Below are 18582 nucleotides of genomic sequence, written 5' to 3'. Positions count from 1 at the left end.
GGAACCTGAGCCAGTGGGTCCTTTTGAGCCAGTTCGTGTGCCAGATATACGGCTGACACTACCCACGTCACAAAATGCTGGGAGGAAATAAGCAGCCCTTTCTTTGATGCTGGATAGCAAATGAACAGTCTTGGGGAAGCTCAAAAAGGTGCAATCCTATAGATGTAGAAGGCAGTGCCCTCTGTACACTGAGACAATGCCAATATTTCTCAAAGTCCAAAGAGGGATTATGGAACAAGGAAGGGAGTACAGTCAGCCCTTCTTATACATGGATTTCTATACATGGATTCAAGCATCCACAGTTTGAAAATGTTCAAAAAAAGTATAAATTTCAAATATCAAACCTTGATTTTCCATTTTTTAAAAGGGACAGCATTTTGCTATTTAATGAGACTTGAGCATACACGGATTTTGTTATACACGGGGGATCTTGGAACCAAACCCCAGCATATAACAAGGGTCCACTGTACAATGTCCTGGTTCAAATGAAAAAAAAAGACAACATCTTTGGTAAGAAAATGATGTCCAGTCTGAGAATAACTCTATTGGGATAGAAACATTGGTACAGGTCACCTACCTGCAGGGCACAGAGTTCACCAACTCATGTTGCAGTTACAATGGTAACTAAGAAGGCTGTCTTCCATGATAGCAGCTGGAGAGCACAAGTTATCATTGGCTTAAGAGGTTTCTCACAAAACACGTCTAGGACCAGTTCCAAACTCCATCTTGGTGTAGGGCCTGACAGTGGAGGGTAGATGTTTGTACTGCTTCAGAAATCTCTTGACTGGGAAATCACTAAAGCAAGTAGGCTTCCCAGTCAGTAGATACTGTGTAGAGATAGCAGGCAGATATACTAAATTGAGGACAGGCACTGACCTTGTGAGGAAAGAAACTAAGAAATCCAGAACATACCTACTGGTGACCTCCAAAATGTTAACACCCAGAGGTTGCAAAACCTTTTTTCACTTGTAGGTGTAAGTCCATCTGATTGATGGTTGATGACCAGCTATGATAACATCTTTGTTTCCATTTGACATGGTCTCATGGTTAGAATTTTCCAAGCCAACAGATGGAAAGTACCAAAGTCAGGGTGTCTGATGTGGCCATTTTACAAAGTGAGGCGATCTGGCTGTTTGCAAGTTGAGTGTACTCCCCTCAAAATAGGTGGAGGAGAGGACAGAACCACAACTGTCTGGGCCATCAGAGAGTAATTAGGATGCAAGCTGCCCTGTCTCGAAGAAGCTTGGCAATAACTCTGGTACATACAGTGAATGGGGGGGGGGAGGGAGACACATACAGAGAAAGACTCTCCAGTTCAACAGGAAAGCATTTCTTTGTGACCTCCCTCAACAAGTTCTTGAACAGTATTCTGTGCATTGGGCATTCTAGTCTGTTAATGTATAGAATGGTATGAAAATGTTCAGATGTAACATATTGGAAATAGTCATTTACTTTGCAGAAGCCTGGAATTGGCTGCAGCTGGGACTCAAACCAGCAGGTGATGTCCAAGGTCACAGTGTGTGCCAGAGAGCACATAGCAAGATGTAAATATACTGTGTCATCTTTGCAAGGGGGAAAGTATTTCAAGATGCACACGAACTTGTACAGGAATGGGCTGGGCAAGGTGGCCACATGGCAAATGTGTATATAAGCCCAGATGTCTGTCTATACAGTTTGTTGGGGTTTGTAATTGGTGGATGGTGTTGGTGATTGTTCTCACATGCATCTTTGCAAGAAATAAACAAAGTGCCTCTTCGGAGATAAGCCAGGCTTCGGTGTGCTTACATCTAGCAGCTGTTTTCCTGGCATGCTCCAGCAGCTTGCCATTGTTTATCTTCACACAAGCTTCCGAGTTTATTCTGCATGCTCACGTTTGCATCAACATGTTCTGATGCAAAGAGGTCCAGTTTTGGGGTGCCCAGCGGTGGAAATGGGCTTCAGTATGTCGGCATGGAACTTCTATTTGAGGGTCAATTTTTTGTCTGCCAGGATGTTTTCTTCTATACGAAGATGAAAAACAATAATCAAGATGCCTGCTTGGATGCACCAGCCCCAAAACTGGATTGTGAGGTGAGGGAGGGTTTGGGATCGAGTGTCACCTTATTTCTTCAGATAATACACGACCATGGCCAGTATCTGTACTATCTTACCCCTTAAAGTGAAACACCTTCTTTACTGCTAGACATTCCAAGGCATTGATGTGAAGGGTTTTCTCCACTGACCATGTACAGTGAAGTCATTCAAGTGCACTTTCCATACTGTGATTGATGCATCCACTATGACAAGAGCATGTGGCTGAGGAACTGAAAAGCTCAGTACTTTGGATGGGTCTAGCCACCAAAGGAAGGACCATGGATAGTAAGCCACTTCTTTGGGGAGTCCTGAAGTGGTTTAAGGCAGAGATGAACCATGACTGAAAAGGTCATATCTGAAGTTGAGCATTCTGGGTCATTGATGTGGGTGACGCTAGCTATTCTGGACTTGAAAAGGTTACCTGAACCTGCTGGGTCCTTAGTTGACTGCATTGTAGGCAGCTCTGAGCTGACTTGTCAGAATGATCGGCAGGAAAGGTGGTGGTTTGGGCTGTTGAATCTAATATTGCACCAACATCTAATTCATTGTGTAGGCTGGAGATGAGATTTCTCTTTGTTGAAACAAAGACCTAAGTCCAGTAGATGATCCTGGACCAAACCAATGTCTAGGTGCAGCTGTCATCTGGAGGATTCAATAATCAACCAGTAATGTATATAAGGATGCAGGATGCTGTTTCGAGAGTCCCGAGGAATGAAGCTAATCATGTCAACAAAGAGCTATTGTAATGGTCATCACTTTACCAGTACAATCTAGTGGCTAACTAACTTGTGAGACGCAGATTCATAAGCAAAGTCATTCTGTGGTCTTCATTATCTAATTTGTTCAGGAACAGCATCATCTTTCCCCAAAACAGCTTGTTATATGCTCTCATGCAGGCTAAAGGTAGTCCCTTGATATGTCTAGTCGTAACCAACTACAGGGGGTGGTGCTAATTTCCAAGCCACAGAGCCAGAATTGTCCAAGGACTGCTCTGATGGTCATGGGACCAGCATGACTGCACCAAACGCTGTTACCTTCCCACTGAGAATGCTTTCGAACTGCTAGGCGAAGGCTGGCAGAAGCTGGGACTAGTAACAGGAGTTCATCTGGGCCTCGAACTGCTAACCTGCTGATCTTCCAATCATTAGAATCAGTGTCTTAACCACTTGAGCCACATCATTGCATCTAGCCATGCAGGGTAGGTAGCTGGAAATCTTTGCGTTCAAGGCAGTGCTGAGCCAGACTTTCTACCCCTTGAATTCAGCTGTTTGGCTTCTTTGTCAGCTGGTGTCAAATGAAGGCAAAGGGAAGCTTGTGAACAGGCAAAATTGACAATAATAGAATTGGGCTTTGTATGTTGTCCAAGGGGAGGAATGTCAGAGTTGTCAACAATGTAGAGTCTCTAACTTTTTTGAAGTTGATGGGATATAAAATGGAGTTGCACAAGACTTTCAACTCAGCTGTATTAATATGGAAGCATGGGCATGGCAGCAGACTGTAGTCTGCACCTGAATATGGTGGCGTGCTGGCTGGACACGATCGGTGTTCTGCAGAGGTTATTGCTGGATATGTAGATCCAAAGACTGCCATTCTTAATATTTGGTTAGTGGACACCTTGATATCATCAACTGGGGAAGAAGGGCCCATGGCGCCCAGTAAAATAGGTGGCGATTTCCTGATAGGGAAATCATGGAATCCAAATCCAATCCTGAACCAGATGTAGCAGTCACTATAATAATAGCCTGCACAACCTGATCCACAGAAGTACCTCTAATAGAACCAGAGATGACTGAAGCAGAAGGATGGGCCTGGTCAGTGCCCTTATTCATGGTCTTGGGTCAGTACAGTCTGAGACAAAACTGGTTCCTGGCAAGTAGCAGAGGTGGATTTTTGAGAGGCATGGTCTGTTTCCCATGTCCTTGTTGGACTGAGGCAACGTATCTTCTTATAAACATTGGCAGACATAACCCCCTCATACACACACATACACATTATATATACAGGTGAATAGAATGTGTACCTTTTTTATTTGATGTTTGTGTTTACTTCTCCATGTTGTTCTTCATGGTCCCTGTTTTTAAATTTGTATGACATGATGACATTATTTTCTCTGTGATAATTCTATTTTTCCTTTTTTTTCAAAATTTACAGAAAAACTAAATGAATAATGCAAAATAAATATATTCACATATTCTGGCTGAAGACTTTGAATTAGCGTCTCAGTGTCAGACATCGCCTGACACCAATTATGCATATTACAATGGATTTTCAGAGCATATCCCAAGCTTTCTAGCTTTTATGAAATAATGGAAAAACAAGGTACCTGATTTTCTGAAAAGTTTCTCTAAGACATAATCTTCATTTTTCCTCAGATCTTTCTCTTCCACATTGTCTTCCTTTCTGTACTTTCTGTGCTTCACCAAGTGAGGAATTCGCTCACCTTCGAACCTGGCATCTCGAGAACTTTTAGGTTTTCTTGAAATGGCCTTGTGATGCTTTGTTTTTGAAGTATGCTTGTTGTAATTGTTATTCAGCTGCTCATTAATACCCTGTTCCTTCCTATGCCTTTTCTTCTCATGCTGCCTTTCACTGCTTACACTAGATTCACCTGAGTTCATCAATCTCACATTCTCAGATGCCCCCTTCCTTCTGGATCCTGATTCTTTGACTGATTCTAAAAGCTTCTCTTCTACAATACTGAATGAATCTGTACTCTTGATATCATCTTTTGGAAGAGTAGATATCCCGCTGGATGTTTCTGGGTTTGTTTCAATCATTTCACATGAGTTTATTTCTGCAGAACATGAATTTACATGCTGTCTTGCTGACAATGAATCTGACAAGTTGGTACATATGGATGAAGTAGTCTCTGCAAAATGACAATGTTTTTTAGATACATCAAAGCGAACTGCAACTTTCCACTTTGTCTGCTGCTTTGGCTTTGGAACATCAGAACCAGTGCCTAAAAAGAATCAAATAACAAAATCATTTGCTATTCTTGTTCCTCATGCTGATGTAAAGCTGTCATAACTTGTCCTACAACATACCTGCAAAAATAGCGCTAGTTTCTGTCTCCTGAGTTCCATCTGGATTGCTCAAAGTAAAGAGTTCATAGAGGTCATTGGATTTGAAAAAGCGCCTTTGCTTTGGATCTTTCAACACTCGGTTTGTTAGAAACTGCTTGAAGATTTGTCTGGAAAAAACAGAACTTTATGTTAACATACGTAGATCTCTGTTCAAAGAAATAAATACAAGGCTTCACAAGAAAAAAATGTAATGATATGAATGTTACCCTCAAGAACAATGACAAAATTCCAGAATAAAACTGGTGGAAAGCAAGAAATAAAAAGATAAAAAAGATTTTACAAACAACATGAAGTTGGCAGACAGATCCAAAACTACAAGCCATAATGAAGGCTGAGTCATTTTCTGAGGACAAAAGAGATTACAAAGATATCTGAGATGAAATTTATGCTTTTCTGTCATATTTGCACTGAAGTATTACATAACAAAAAAAGAGCAATCCACTTGTAGAGATAGGTTTAAGAATCACAAGATCTCAAACAACAGAATCATTAATTTTGATATAAATAAAAGCAACTTGTATAGCTTAATTCAGACTTCCATGCAGTTTTCAATCAATAACTTCAACTGTAAAACAAGAAAGGGTGCCAAATGATGACTTACATGATTTAGGCTTCTGTAACAAGGACTGAACAGGAAGTACAATTAGTCTCAAATCACTTCTGTCCAACATATAGCAAGAAAGGAACATTCCCTGCCCCCAAATGTATATATATTTGGTCACATTAAACTTCCAGTAAAACCTGGGATGCAGATAAAGCTAATAAATAACCGTTTGCTCCTAGTCATCCAGTGGATTTCATGACTTAAACCTTAGCTTTCCCATGTCAAACCAGATGTTGCAACATGTTTGCTGGATTCAGATATCACAGTCAAACCATTTAATGACAGTCGGCTGTATGTGACATGCTTATAAAATTTCTCTTCAAAAGTACAGAATCATAAAGTGGAAAGGACTACATGAACCACTTAATTCAACCCCATTCTATGAAGAAATATACAACTAAAGAATTCCTGAAAGATACCCATCCAACTACTATTACAAGATCTTTAATGATGGAGAAGCAGCTCTTGCAATAAACTTGTTTTCTCTAATGGTAATTTTCTGGTAATTTAATCCCACTGTGTTTGAGTCTCTGGAGTAGTGGAAAGAACAGGTTGCTTCTCTGTAATTGTGGTTCTTCGAGTGGTCATCTCAGCCTTCACACACGTTTGCACTTGCACAGAAACTTCATTTGGAATTTTCTAGAGCTGAGTAGCTTTGCAGTTAATCTTGCCCCTGAGTAGTCATTTGGAAGTCAATGATGACACCACAATCACAGCCAAGTAAACCTTCAAAGAGGAGATGGCAAGCCCTCCTTGAAGATGTAGGAGAAAATACAGGCCTGTTGACACTTGAGCAAAGTAAGTAGGTTCTGACTTAGATGTTGCAAAACAGCAGAACTGTCTATTTATATTTGTAGGAACACTTTCTGACAACTGACAAAACTGTAAGTAGTGAATCTATCAAGCTGTTGTGAAGCACCTTGAAATCTGACTGGAGAACATGGCCTTGAGTGTGCGACAAAAGATCTGACCTCATTGGAAGAGTCATATACTAGCACCAGGACAGATGTAGTAGAGGACCAAACCAAGGTTACCTCAGCCAATATGGCTGCACTGGCAATGTCTTTGGCTAATTTCATTACCTTCTTCATGTTGTTGTTGTGTGCCTTCAAGTCACATCTGATTTATGGCAGCCCTAAGGCCTCTCATGCGGTTTTCTTGGCAAGTTTCTTCAGAGGGGTGGTTGCCACCACCACCTTCACTGCCAGCAGGAAAGAAGAAAAAGCTCTTTTGCAAAAAGTGTCCTCTAGGAATCCACAACTTCTCCCTGCCCAGGAACAGAGTTGTTGATATTTTGCATTGTATGGTGAGGTGAACAGATCCAGGAGAGGTGTCCCCCGCTATATGTCACAAGATGAAATGTCTCATCCAAGAGAGCCCACTTGTGCTGAAGGACCTGAGCCCAACTGAGTGAATCTGCTAATATAAGACAGTTTATAAAATAAACTGTGACAGGATGGAATTTAGCATCTGACACACCATTGCGATACGGTCAATGCCAGATAGAATAACATCACTGAGTGGGTCCCTTGTTGTTTATGTAACAGATGACAGTAGTACTGTCTGTTGTAACTGGAATGATCTTACTCAAATGTGCTTCTTGAACACCTGCAATGCTTTGATCATAAACCAGCAATACTAGTGTTTTTCATATGTATAATTGAGTTCCAGGTTGACCAATGCCCTTCAACTATTATGCCTCTGCAGTGCTCTCTCAGACTGTCATGGAAGTATCTGTCATCACTATACAGGAGAGATCTGGCATTTAGAATGGCATACTGGAGAGTAGGTTGTGGCATCACCAGAGTAGTGAGGGACTGTCAAGTGTATAGATTGCTAATTGTGTAGGGAATTGAAACATTGAAGGAACCAGTGCTGGAGAAAGCTAAAGTTCTGATGAGCCAGGTAAGTGACGGCTGTGGAAGATGTCTAAGTAGTCTTTGTATAGCATGGGCTGAGCACTGAGGTTAAACAAAAATCAAATTCATCATCTCCTAGAACCCAGAGTAATGGATGCAAACTGCAGGAAAAGAGATTCCACCTCAACATTAGAAGGAACTTCCTGACAGTAAGGGCTTCTCGACAGTGGAACACAATCCCTTGGAGTGTAGTGAAGTCTCCTTTCCTGGAAGTCATTAAATAGAGGCTGGATGGTCATCTGTCAGGGATGCTTTGATTGTGAGTTCCTGCATGGCAGGGGGGTTAGACTGGATGGCCCTTGTGGTCTCTTCCAACTCTTCGATTCTATGATTCTAACACCAGCAGCAATCGTCAAGGTATATCTGAATTCCTTGGGTCCTTATGGTGCATATGGTGAACACTCCTGGGACAGTCAAAGGCTTTCATGGCCGGCATCCATAGTTTTTTGTGGGTTTTTCGGGCTATGTGGCCATGTTCTAGAAGAGTTTCTTCCTGATGTTTCGCCAGCATATGTGGCTGGCAACTTCAGAGAATGCTTGCCTGGAAAGGAGTTGGGTATAAATATATACTGTGTGACCTGGGAAGGCAGGAGTGATTTGCATGTGTATTGAGGATTAGTGTCTGCTTGATTAGTGTTCATTGTCTGCTGGGAAACTCCTGACCCTGGGAGATTTCTCATTTGGATTTGTTCAACACAGTATATATTTATACCCAACTCCAGATGGTGGTACAATGTGGAAGCCCAAGACTGAAGTGGGCTTGGGCTGAGGGGATCAAAGACCTCTTGTGGTGCCATTCTGAGTGAGAAGTCAAAAGTATGATTTCAATGGACAGACTGCATACCTAGAGTAGAACATAACCTGAAAGAAAGATGGATGGGTTTATGTGAGTTCACAGATGATCACACGAAGAGCCACAGTTGCAGGTATGCTACCTGTCCTTCTCTGTGGTCTCTGCAACTCACACAAGTGGAAGGCTCGCAAGCTAAATGATACAGGTGGCAGGAGTGTCATGCTAGGAAACCATACAAATAGAATTAAATAAAAATGTTTATTGGACAGAACAAAACTTAATCTTATCCAGAGAAACAAATGACACAGGCCGTAATCTATTTCAGAGCCGAAAGGAGAACTGCTCATCCAAAGGCTGCATGAGTCACATACCTATTGTCTAATTCATAATGTTGAGATGACAGTCAAAAGTTGGGACCAGACCACAGCATGACAAACATCAGTAAATGGGATACCACTGAGGAAGGTAAATGAAGCCGCTACTGCTCTAGTAGAGTGAGCTCAGATTCAAGCAAGTGGTTGCTTCTTTATGAGTTCACAGACAAAGTGCATTGTTCAAACCACCCATTTTGAAAGCTTCTGTTGCAGATACTGGTTGACCAAGCCTCAAATCTGAGTAAGGACATGTTGCTTACCTATAACTGTAGTTCTTCGAGTGGTCATCTGTGAATCCACACAAATGGGTTATTCTGTGCCTGTGCAACATTTCCAGATCCTACAGGAATCGCTAGGGAAGATTTTTTGGTGGTAGCTCTGCCCACCCTCTATATAGGTAGAAGGTCTTCCTGCCCTTTCTCAGTTCCAAAAAAAGGTCCGCCGTAAGAGCAAACAAGGAAGAGAGAAGGACATGACAGCGGGGAGGATGGCAGGGATTTGTGTGGATTCGCAGATGACCACTCGAAGAAGGTAAGCAACCTGTCCTTCTTCTTTATGGTCTCTGCGAAGCATACAAATAGGTTAGACTGGCAAGCGTTTCCCATTGTAGAGGAGGGAGTGAGTGCCCTGGGAATAAAAAATTATTAAACCAGAAACAGTGTGCCATATTTGACAGGTGCCAACTAATCTTAGTGCATCCCGGAAAGGAGAATAGCTCTGCCAAAGGTTGCTTCACATCGGTGTCTGGTTTCAAGGCTGTAGTGCTTGATAAAGGTCAGAGGTTGTGACCATACCGCAGCCTTGCAAATGTCCTCCATGGGAATTCCAGAGAGGAAGGCTGAAGATGAAGCTACCACCCTGGTGGAGAGGGCTCGAATTCAAGCAGGTGGGGTCTTCCTAAAAATCTCGTAAGAGAGAAGGATTGTGGAAGTCACCCATTCGGAGAAATGTTGAAGTGTGACTGGAAGCCCCATTTTGGGGTTGGAATAGCAGACAAAAAGTCTAGGGGAACAACGAGAGGATGCAGTCCTGTTGAGGTAGAAGGCTAGCGCCCGCCTGACGTCTAAGGGGTGGAGTCGGTGCTCGGTGTCAGTGGTTGGGTTCGGTGCTAGCATCGGCAAGATGATATTCTGGCTGAGATGAAAAGTGGACATAACTTTTGGTAGAAAGGAAATGTCCAGACGGAGGGCGACTTTGTCCTTAAAAAATTTCAGGTACGGAGAATCCGTACAGAGGGCACAGAGTTCACTGGCACAGTGTGCTGTGATGGCTACCAAAAAGGCTATCTTCCAGGTGAGGAGCCTGAGGTCACAGGAAGCCAGAGGTTCAAAGAGTGAGATAGCGAGGGCTGCTAAGACAAGCTGGAGGTCCCAAATCAGGATAGGGATCATTGTCAGCAGTCTTAGGTTGGCAAGGCCTTTGAAAAATTTCTTCACAAGCAAGTCAGTGAAGAATGAGGGGTGGCTGGAAAATTGAAAGTGTTCACAGATGGCCACGAGGTAGCATTTCAAGGATGAAATGGAGAATCTAGATGCTGAGAGGTGATGGAGGAAGTCCAGAACAACAGAGATGGTGACCTCCGAAGAGCCCTTATGATGGTGCAAAAAGGAGCTCCTTTTTGAGCTGGATTGTTGCTGCAGCTGTGCAGTTGTTACAGCAACGATCCAGAGAAGAAAGGGACGGCCTCTGACCGTCCCTTTCTTCTCGTCTGTACTGCCCCAAAGACTGGGCTTTCAAATGCGGTGCAAGTCAGATGTTGGGTTGGGATATATAGTTTTTGTACTTTAAAAAAAATTATGTGTAACTGTCTTAACTTGCTTGTTTATTGTTCTTTAAACTTTATATTTATATTTTAACTCTTTTGTATTGTTTTTAAATTGTAGTATTTTAAATGTTTTTTTAGCCACTTTTGATTGCTTATATTAGGAGAAAGTTGGGATATAAATAAATCATCATCATCATATCATCATCTCTTTGCTTTTCTGTAGAGACATCTAAGACCGCTGAGGTCATTCTCTCCAGTTGATTACTTGTTAGTTTTTTCTGCCCAGTGTTGGTCTCCTGTACCTTTAGCCCAATTCTCCCTGATAACTGAGGCTATTGTCTTCCTCCTTTACTTCCTGGTTTATGATAACCAGTTTGCTATGAAATTTAAATCTTAAAAAAGTGAAAATTGCTAATAAGCATCACTTACCTTCAAATCAGGATCCAAAACAACAGCTCAAACTAAATTCCCAATTCTGGTTTGGAAACAAATATACAACATATTTCAACTGTCAAACCACAGTCTTGGCCATGGTATCTGAATCAAAGCACTGTGCCACATATTTAAGCCCCCTTCCCATGTCGCTGTATTAGAATCATAGAATCATAGAATAGGGTTGGAAGAGACCGCAAGGGCCACCCAGTCCAACCCCTTGTCATGCAGGAAATCCAAATCAAAGCATTCCCGAAAGATGGCCATCCAGCCTCTGTTTAAAGACCTCCAAGGAAGGAGATTCCACTACACTCCGAGGGAGTGTGTTCCACTGTCAAACAGCCCTTACTGTCAATGTTGAGGTGCAATCTCTTTTGCTGTAGCTTGCATCTATTGTTCCAGGTCCTCGTCTCTGGAGCAGCAGAAAACAAGCTTGCTCCCTCCTCAATATGACATCCCTTCAAATATTTAAACAGGGCTATCATATCACCTCTTAACCTTCTCTTCTCCAGGCTAAACATACCCAGCTCCCTAAGTCGTTCCTCATAGGGCATGGTTTCCAGACCCTTCACCATTTTAGTCGCCCTCCTTTGGACATGCTCCAGTTTCTCTACATCCTTTTAAAATTGTGGTGCCCAGAACTGGACACAATATTCTAGGTGGGGCCTGACCAGAGCAGAATATAGTGGCACTATTACTTCCCTTGATCTAGACACTATACTTTTATTGATGCAGCCTAAAATTGCATTGGCCTTTTTAGCTGCTGCGTCGCACTGTTGACTCATGTTCAACTTGTGGTCTACTTGGACTCCCAGATCCCTTTCACATGTAGTTTCATTCAGCCAGGTGTCCCCCATCCTATTAGCAGAAGAGCACTGCAGGGACTGGCAAATGGAAGAAGCTGTGTGGTGTTGTGTCTGTGTTAATGCATCTAAGTGGGACCTACTCTTTTTTTTTGCAGTATCTCTTCAGATCTTAAATAGAAGAACTGCAAGAAGAACAAGAGTCGTCATGTATCAGAAGAGAACCTGTACAAAAGAAAGAAAAATACTCCTACATATAGTGCTTAATAGCTCACATTTGGGTCTGAAAGGAAGCACAAACCAGAACATGTATGTACACACATACATACTATGTGTGTAACTTGAGAACTGGAAAGAGTAAAGGAATCTTTTTTCCTCCCCATGAGGGAAACCCCTTGTATCACGTGCCTTCTTACCCCTACCCCTATGCCTACTTGCTACTTTCAAATATTTACTAAAAGCTTTGAGGTTTTAGTAGGCCAATTTCCTCTTTTTATATTCATTTAAGGAAGGCCCACTTTTTACTAATATCCATAACACTTGATGTCACAAAAGGTGCAGACCTAATGGAACCCCAACTTCCCCTTCCAGATAGCATTCAGTTAATTTGATGGTATGGTCTGAAAATACATGATACAGTAAGCTGGTTGAAAAGAAGCAGGTGTATGTTTGGATCAGTACCTGGATGAGAGTCTGCATGAGAACCTTATGTGCACTGCCTTAAGTTCCAACATGAAAAACAGAGGATTCAAATGTAATAAATATGTCCCGCTTCTGAGTGTTTCATCTGGTAAAACACTAGTGTATCATCACCTCATTGTCTCACCTGTGGTAAATCTTTTCTTCAATAGTACCTGCGGTAAGAAGTCTGTACACGGTAACTTCTTTTGTTTGGCCTATTCTCCATGCACGTTCTCGAGCCTAGAATACAAAGATATGATGCAAATAGAATGGGGAATAGCTTTCCTAATGTATACACATTTTAACAGGGATGAGTAGATCTGGCCATACATGCACACACTCCATTCTCTTTAGAAACAGCAGGTATAGAACCCAGTCTGGACTGAAACCATAGGGGTAAGTAGGATAGACTCTCCGAACATGCTGTTTTCTTGTTGGAAATGGCTTCTCAATACTTCCTGTCTAAAATCATAAAGCCATCTAGGGAACTCATCTACCGTATAGGAATAATGAAGGAGGAAAGAATTCATATCTGCCCTATCTATTCTATAACCATGTCTTCCTCTTACAAGACCTCCTGCGTATGATTGTTCTAAACTGGGGGGGGGGGGGGGGGAGGAGAAACTACAGCAAATTTAGGAAATTATTTTCTAGAGATTTCCAAAAATAAATAGACAGAACATACCCAACAAAATAAATCTCTAAACCTAGTTAACTTTGAGTCTAACATCTAGTTAATGTTTGAAAAATGAGATTTTAATCACCTACTGTGAACTGCTGCTTCCAGAGGCTTCCAGGAGAGGCAATTCACCCCCCCCTTTTTTTTTTTTTACCCGTAAAACAGTAGTCGAAGAATTCAGATGGGATTAGGGGCAACAAAAACAGTCTGGAGGTGCCATGTGATCCCAAGACTGAACTTTGCCTACCCAGTTCTAAAGCAAAATAAATCTAATCACATCAGTTAAAATGCTTTTAATGCAATATGTAATTTAGCTGTTAATAATATCACTATGCTATTAAACTCTTGACAGCATACCATAATGTTCAAAGCTCCATACCTCGCTGTAATGTTTCTTCACATTTTCCTTTGAAGAAAGGCAAGACATCAACAGTGTGATGTGATGGCAAAAAAGCTTTTCTAGCCTAGAATTGCATTGGGGTTTTCACCATCACATCACACCATTAATTCATGTTTATGTTTAGCTTCACATGTACTGCTTTCAGGCCAGGTGTTACCTGGTCTATATTTTTGCATTTCATTTTTCTTGTCTAGATTTAGTATGTTACATTTATTCCCAGATGAAATTTATTTTCTTGGGCCAAAACTAACAATTTAGAGGTCTTAGGGAGTTGGGTAGGTTTAGCTTGGAGAAAACTGAAAGGCACCATGAGAGCCATCTTTTAACGTCTGAAGGGATGTCATATAGAAGATGAATCAAGTTTATTTTCTGCTGCTCCAGAGGCTACAACACAAACCAATGGGTTCAAATTACAAGAACAGAGATTTACCTTTTATTGTAACAAATCTTCAACAGTGGAATGGACTGCCTTGGCAGGTGCAGGAGGAGATCTTGAAACAGAAGACTAGATGGGCATCTTTCAGGAACATTTTAGTTGTGTATTCCTACATGTCCTAAAGATCTTACTGGTTGGCCCTGCCTACTGGAGCAGCAAGGAATAACCCATTCTAGACTACCCTCCTCCACTGCTGGGAAATTTATGATTCTATAATTCTATTTATCTGCCAAACTGTCTCAAGGAAGATGTTGGATGAGATTACTTATTAAGGTCCATCTCAGATTTATGGTTCTTTCCCACAAAACGTACCTGGGTATCTGTGCTGGGATTCCAGTCAGGATCATAGATAATCACTCTGTCTGCACCTGTCAAGTTAACACCAAGTCCACCAACTCGAGTAGTAAGGAGGAATACGAATATGGATGTATCCTGTAAATATATAAGTGCAAAGCCTTTAGGAAATTTTCAAACGGCATGGGTTGTTGTTGTTTGTGTTTTAAGGCACTCTGGTTCATTTAAACTTCATATTGCTACGACATTTGAATCAAAGCCCAGAAAAATCCCTGGCTTGTTTATTCAGCAAACTACTCTGAAACAAAGGTGAGTAGTAAGAGCAGCCTAAAAATAAAACCATTCAAAAGGTTCCCTCACATTTGCTGGCCCATCTAATAAAATCTGAACAGAGATTTCATCAGAGATCCCAGGGGATACTGCACTTGATTGCAAAATGGAATTCTAAGAGGATAGATATGAAAAGATAGCATCTATGCAGAAGTCCATGTCTAAAGCACTAATGCAGATGGCTTTTAAAGTCTCCCAGGGACACATAAGCAAGCACATCTTCCCTTCCATGAGTACAGCAGATGATGTTCAACAGATCCTCCTGAACTTTTTGTTCAGGACACAGATTGACTACCAGCAACATTCTAATTGTAGTCCCTTAAGCCCATTTTTGGATGACTTCATTCTAAGTATGTGTTTGAGACTCTGTTTTCACCTATAGTTTCAGGAAAAGTCCATCTTCTTATCTCCTGCTGCACACAACTGAAATGGATCTGAAGTAAAACAAAGACAACAAGCATCCATGTCTCTGCATCCTGGAGAGGTTTAAAATCCATTCCATCCCTTCCACTGCCTGAGGGAGAAGCTGGAGAAGTACCAGAGAGCTACTGTGGAACTGAGTATGGAGACTGAACAGAAGAGAAGACTTGCATGCACTCTCCTCCTTTGTCTCATTTCACTGTGTTATAGTCATCAGAGGCAAAAAAGTTCACCTGAGTCATAGGAAATTGGCTTTCATTGAGTGCAGACAAAATTCTGACCTGGCAAAAAGATTGTTTTTTCCCCAACAAAATCTGGGTAAATCCAGTACAGGAGCTAAAACACTTGTTCTAGAAAGAAACCAACGTATCATGGAGAGCTGAATAGAGTGTTGAAGAGGAGAATCAGAATGATTCCAGTGAAAAAAGAAAATAAATGCTTTGTGGACAAAAGGAGATCACCACACACCAGAAGCAGTCTGCACAATTCAACAGTATAAGTTGTCAGTCAACTTGCTAGACAGAAAAACAGCATGCAAGACAGTGAGGAGTTGCATTCAGGTGGTTTCACAGCTCTGATTGCATCATGTGACTGAGGTCTGAAGCAAAAGCAGACTCTAATACCTGTTCCAGGTCCACCTGCAAAGCCCCTGACTACAAGCTTCCCTGTGGTTATGGACTGATGCCTATCATGAGATAATGGACCAGATGAGCAAACAACTGAAACTTAATGTAGACAAATGAGCAGTAGATCCTAGTCACTTGAAAGGTATATGAGGAAATAGGGATTTAACTTGTGCTGGAGGGAGCTACATTTCCCCAAAGAAAGCTTTACAGCTTGTGTGTATACCCGGGGTTCAAGTCCAGAGCCTAGATGCTCAGGTGCCAAAAATTTCATCTGGACAATGAAAGCACCACCTGCATGCATTCCTAGAGATGTCTGATCCAGCCGTGGTGATACATGCCTTAGTTATATCCTCCTATATCAGGCTGGCTAGGGATTGAGATCTTACCTTTCTAAACATAAAAGTGGCAGAATAAATTTAAAGTGAAAAATCATTTTTTTAAACCTTTAATGTTGGTGTGGAAAGAACTGACAAAGCATTTATCACCAGATCCATTATCATTCTTTCTTTGCCATTCTTTGCTTTCAGTGAAGATAAATTCAAGTAATCTAGAGACTGAGAAGATAAAGATACAGACAGACATATATTGAGCTAAAAAAAACCTCAGTTATACAGTTCAAAGAACAAGTGGGGTAAATAAAATATATTTGGATGTAACTGCATCATATTACCCACTTTAGTAGTATACCAGAAGTATGGGGCCAAACAGTGATGCCACTAACATTTTCAGAGATTATGATAATTCAAATCACTGAATCATCAAAAGGAAAGGCTTCCACAATGTGTAAAACGGTAGTAAGTGGAGGCACTAAATAGTATGTAGGCAGGAGAATAATGAAGTGCAACTGAGAGTAATTTGGTTGAAACTCCCAATGAAGACAAAGTAAGGGAGAATAATATCAGATGTATAAAAAGACAGTATATGACTCCAGTTAAACTCAGCTAAATCCAGAAATCTAATAATTAACTGCTGTTCAAGAAAGATTTCATTAATCTAATTTCCAGTATGGCTAAGAGAGGTTACACATAATAGAGTATTATCAGAAGCTTTCGTGTGAACAATGCAGGTAAACTGCAAGTCCTTATTTTTTCACAAGAATCATAACAATGATTCCCACATATATTGGACTATGGTATTTAGTCCATATTCATACCATGGCACATTCTAAACATTGTATCAGGCTGGGAATCTTCACCTCCAACAGGATACCATTGTACTGCAAACCCAGCTCCACCAGGGCTAGCCTGAAGACAGAGAGCCTTCCCTCCATGATAACTGTCATCCTTCAGCCTATGAGGGAGTGACCAGGCAGGCCCAGCTCCACCAGGGCTAGCCTGAAGAAGAAGAGCCCTCCCTCCAGTCCATCTGCCTTGGTCCAGGCCTCAGAGGGAGAGAATAACCACTGGACCTCATCCTCTTTCCCACCACCACTCCCTTCTCTTTTTGTGTCATGTCTTTTAGATTGTAAGCCTGAGGGCAGGGAACCATCTAATTAAAAATAATAATTGTAAGCCGCTCTGATAGCCTTAAGGGCTGAAGGGCGGAGTATGAATACCATAAATAAAGGATCAATTAGTACAAGCAGATATCTTTAGAAAACCAGGATTAAAACCTCTTCTTACCAGGCATGTTAAGTCAGAAATTGCATGCCTGCTCACAAAGCACAAATACCAAAGTGTTTGTAGATCCTGCTACACAACACCAGTTTAAGATGAAATCTTTTTTTTTATCTGCCAGACCTCAAATGTCATACATGCTACCATTTCCCCATGTCAGAAAGTTTATATAAGGCAAAGATCACAATATTAAAAACATTATATAATTGAACACTGAAGTAATTTTTTAAAAACCTACAGACTCTCCCATTTATGAACATTTTCAATCAGTAAAACTTCCATCAAAACTCTTTTATCTTCTGTGGTCTTGAGATAATAAACCCCAGAATCCATCAAGACATAAGCCACATGCTATTAAAACAGGAAGCAAGATGGATTTTTGAACTGGACTCCACTCAATCCAAAGGTCTGGATTATAAAATTGATCTTTTTAGTTTTTTTGTAATTTAGCAACTTTAACTCCAGCCCTTATCTATTAGCCTCTCCCCACTCATCCATCTATTTCTTGCCTGGTCTCATTAACACTGACTCTTCAAAGGAGCTATTTAAACCTTATAATCAGTTGTTACTTGCACTTCCTATTCACTGCATGACTACACTATGGAGAAGTCAACACACAGGTAAGAATTTTAACAAAAAGAATTTCAGTTAATAATTTATTTTTGGAAATATGTTAACTGTTTTTCCGATAATTATGGTAATCTGAGAAAGCCTGCCATGAAAGTGGAAATTCCGCTGGCCTTGCCATCTATGGATATTTAATAGTATTATTGTTATTTAATAAGAAGACCTCATTTTCATTTCTATTTGTCATTGAAAATAACACTACTGAGGACGCTTCACATTCATTTCTATTTGCTATTGTTAAAGGCCATATCTTTCTGCATTAAACAAGAGGCTTGGCTTTACAATTAAAATACTCCTCATTCCACAATAGAATGTGATCAGGCCACAAACGATTCACAAGAGTTCAGGCTTTTTGCAATCCCCTCCCTCCAAAATATCCTTAAATTTCATGGGAAAAGGCTTCATGGTTATTACCAGAACATTAGCAGAAATCCGCAGATATGCACATTATCACACATGTGGACGTGTTTCTACTTTAAATGGATTCAGATGGCTGTGCATTTTCGGCAGCGGGAGGATGCATAAATGCAGATTTGTACAGGAAAGTGAAGACAATTAACCATCAATGCAAATGTGTGAAGACACACACCAATTCACATAATACACTTACGCCCAAGATTGCAG

At 41.1% G+C, this 18582-nt stretch overlaps 1 protein-coding gene across 2 annotated transcripts in view; it reads right to left on the bottom strand.

Annotated features, from left to right (window-relative positions):
- The window catches only part of ERCC6 (ERCC excision repair 6, chromatin remodeling factor), a 124332-nt gene that overhangs the window by 7501 nt on the left and 98249 nt on the right, over positions 1 to 18582 (bottom strand). For both annotated transcript variants that reach the window (XM_089510895.1, XM_089510896.1), the window contains exons 15-18: positions 14358 to 14477; positions 12676 to 12770; positions 5121 to 5266; positions 4397 to 5035 (exon numbers count right to left, since the gene is read on the bottom strand). In XM_089510895.1, coding sequence (XP_089367021.1) covers positions 4397 to 5035; positions 5121 to 5266; positions 12676 to 12770; positions 14358 to 14477 — 1000 coding nt within the window. The remainder of the gene's footprint in view (positions 1 to 4396; positions 5036 to 5120; positions 5267 to 12675; positions 12771 to 14357; positions 14478 to 18582) is intronic.

Source organism: Sceloporus occidentalis, unplaced genomic scaffold (genome assembly GCF_023333645.1).
Source record: "Sceloporus occidentalis isolate IW3139 unplaced genomic scaffold, rSceOcc1.0.p SCAF_2, whole genome shotgun sequence".
In the NCBI taxonomy this organism is placed as follows: Eukaryota; Metazoa; Chordata; class Lepidosauria; order Squamata; family Phrynosomatidae; genus Sceloporus; species Sceloporus occidentalis.
This window is presented reverse-complemented; position numbering and strand designations above follow the sequence as displayed.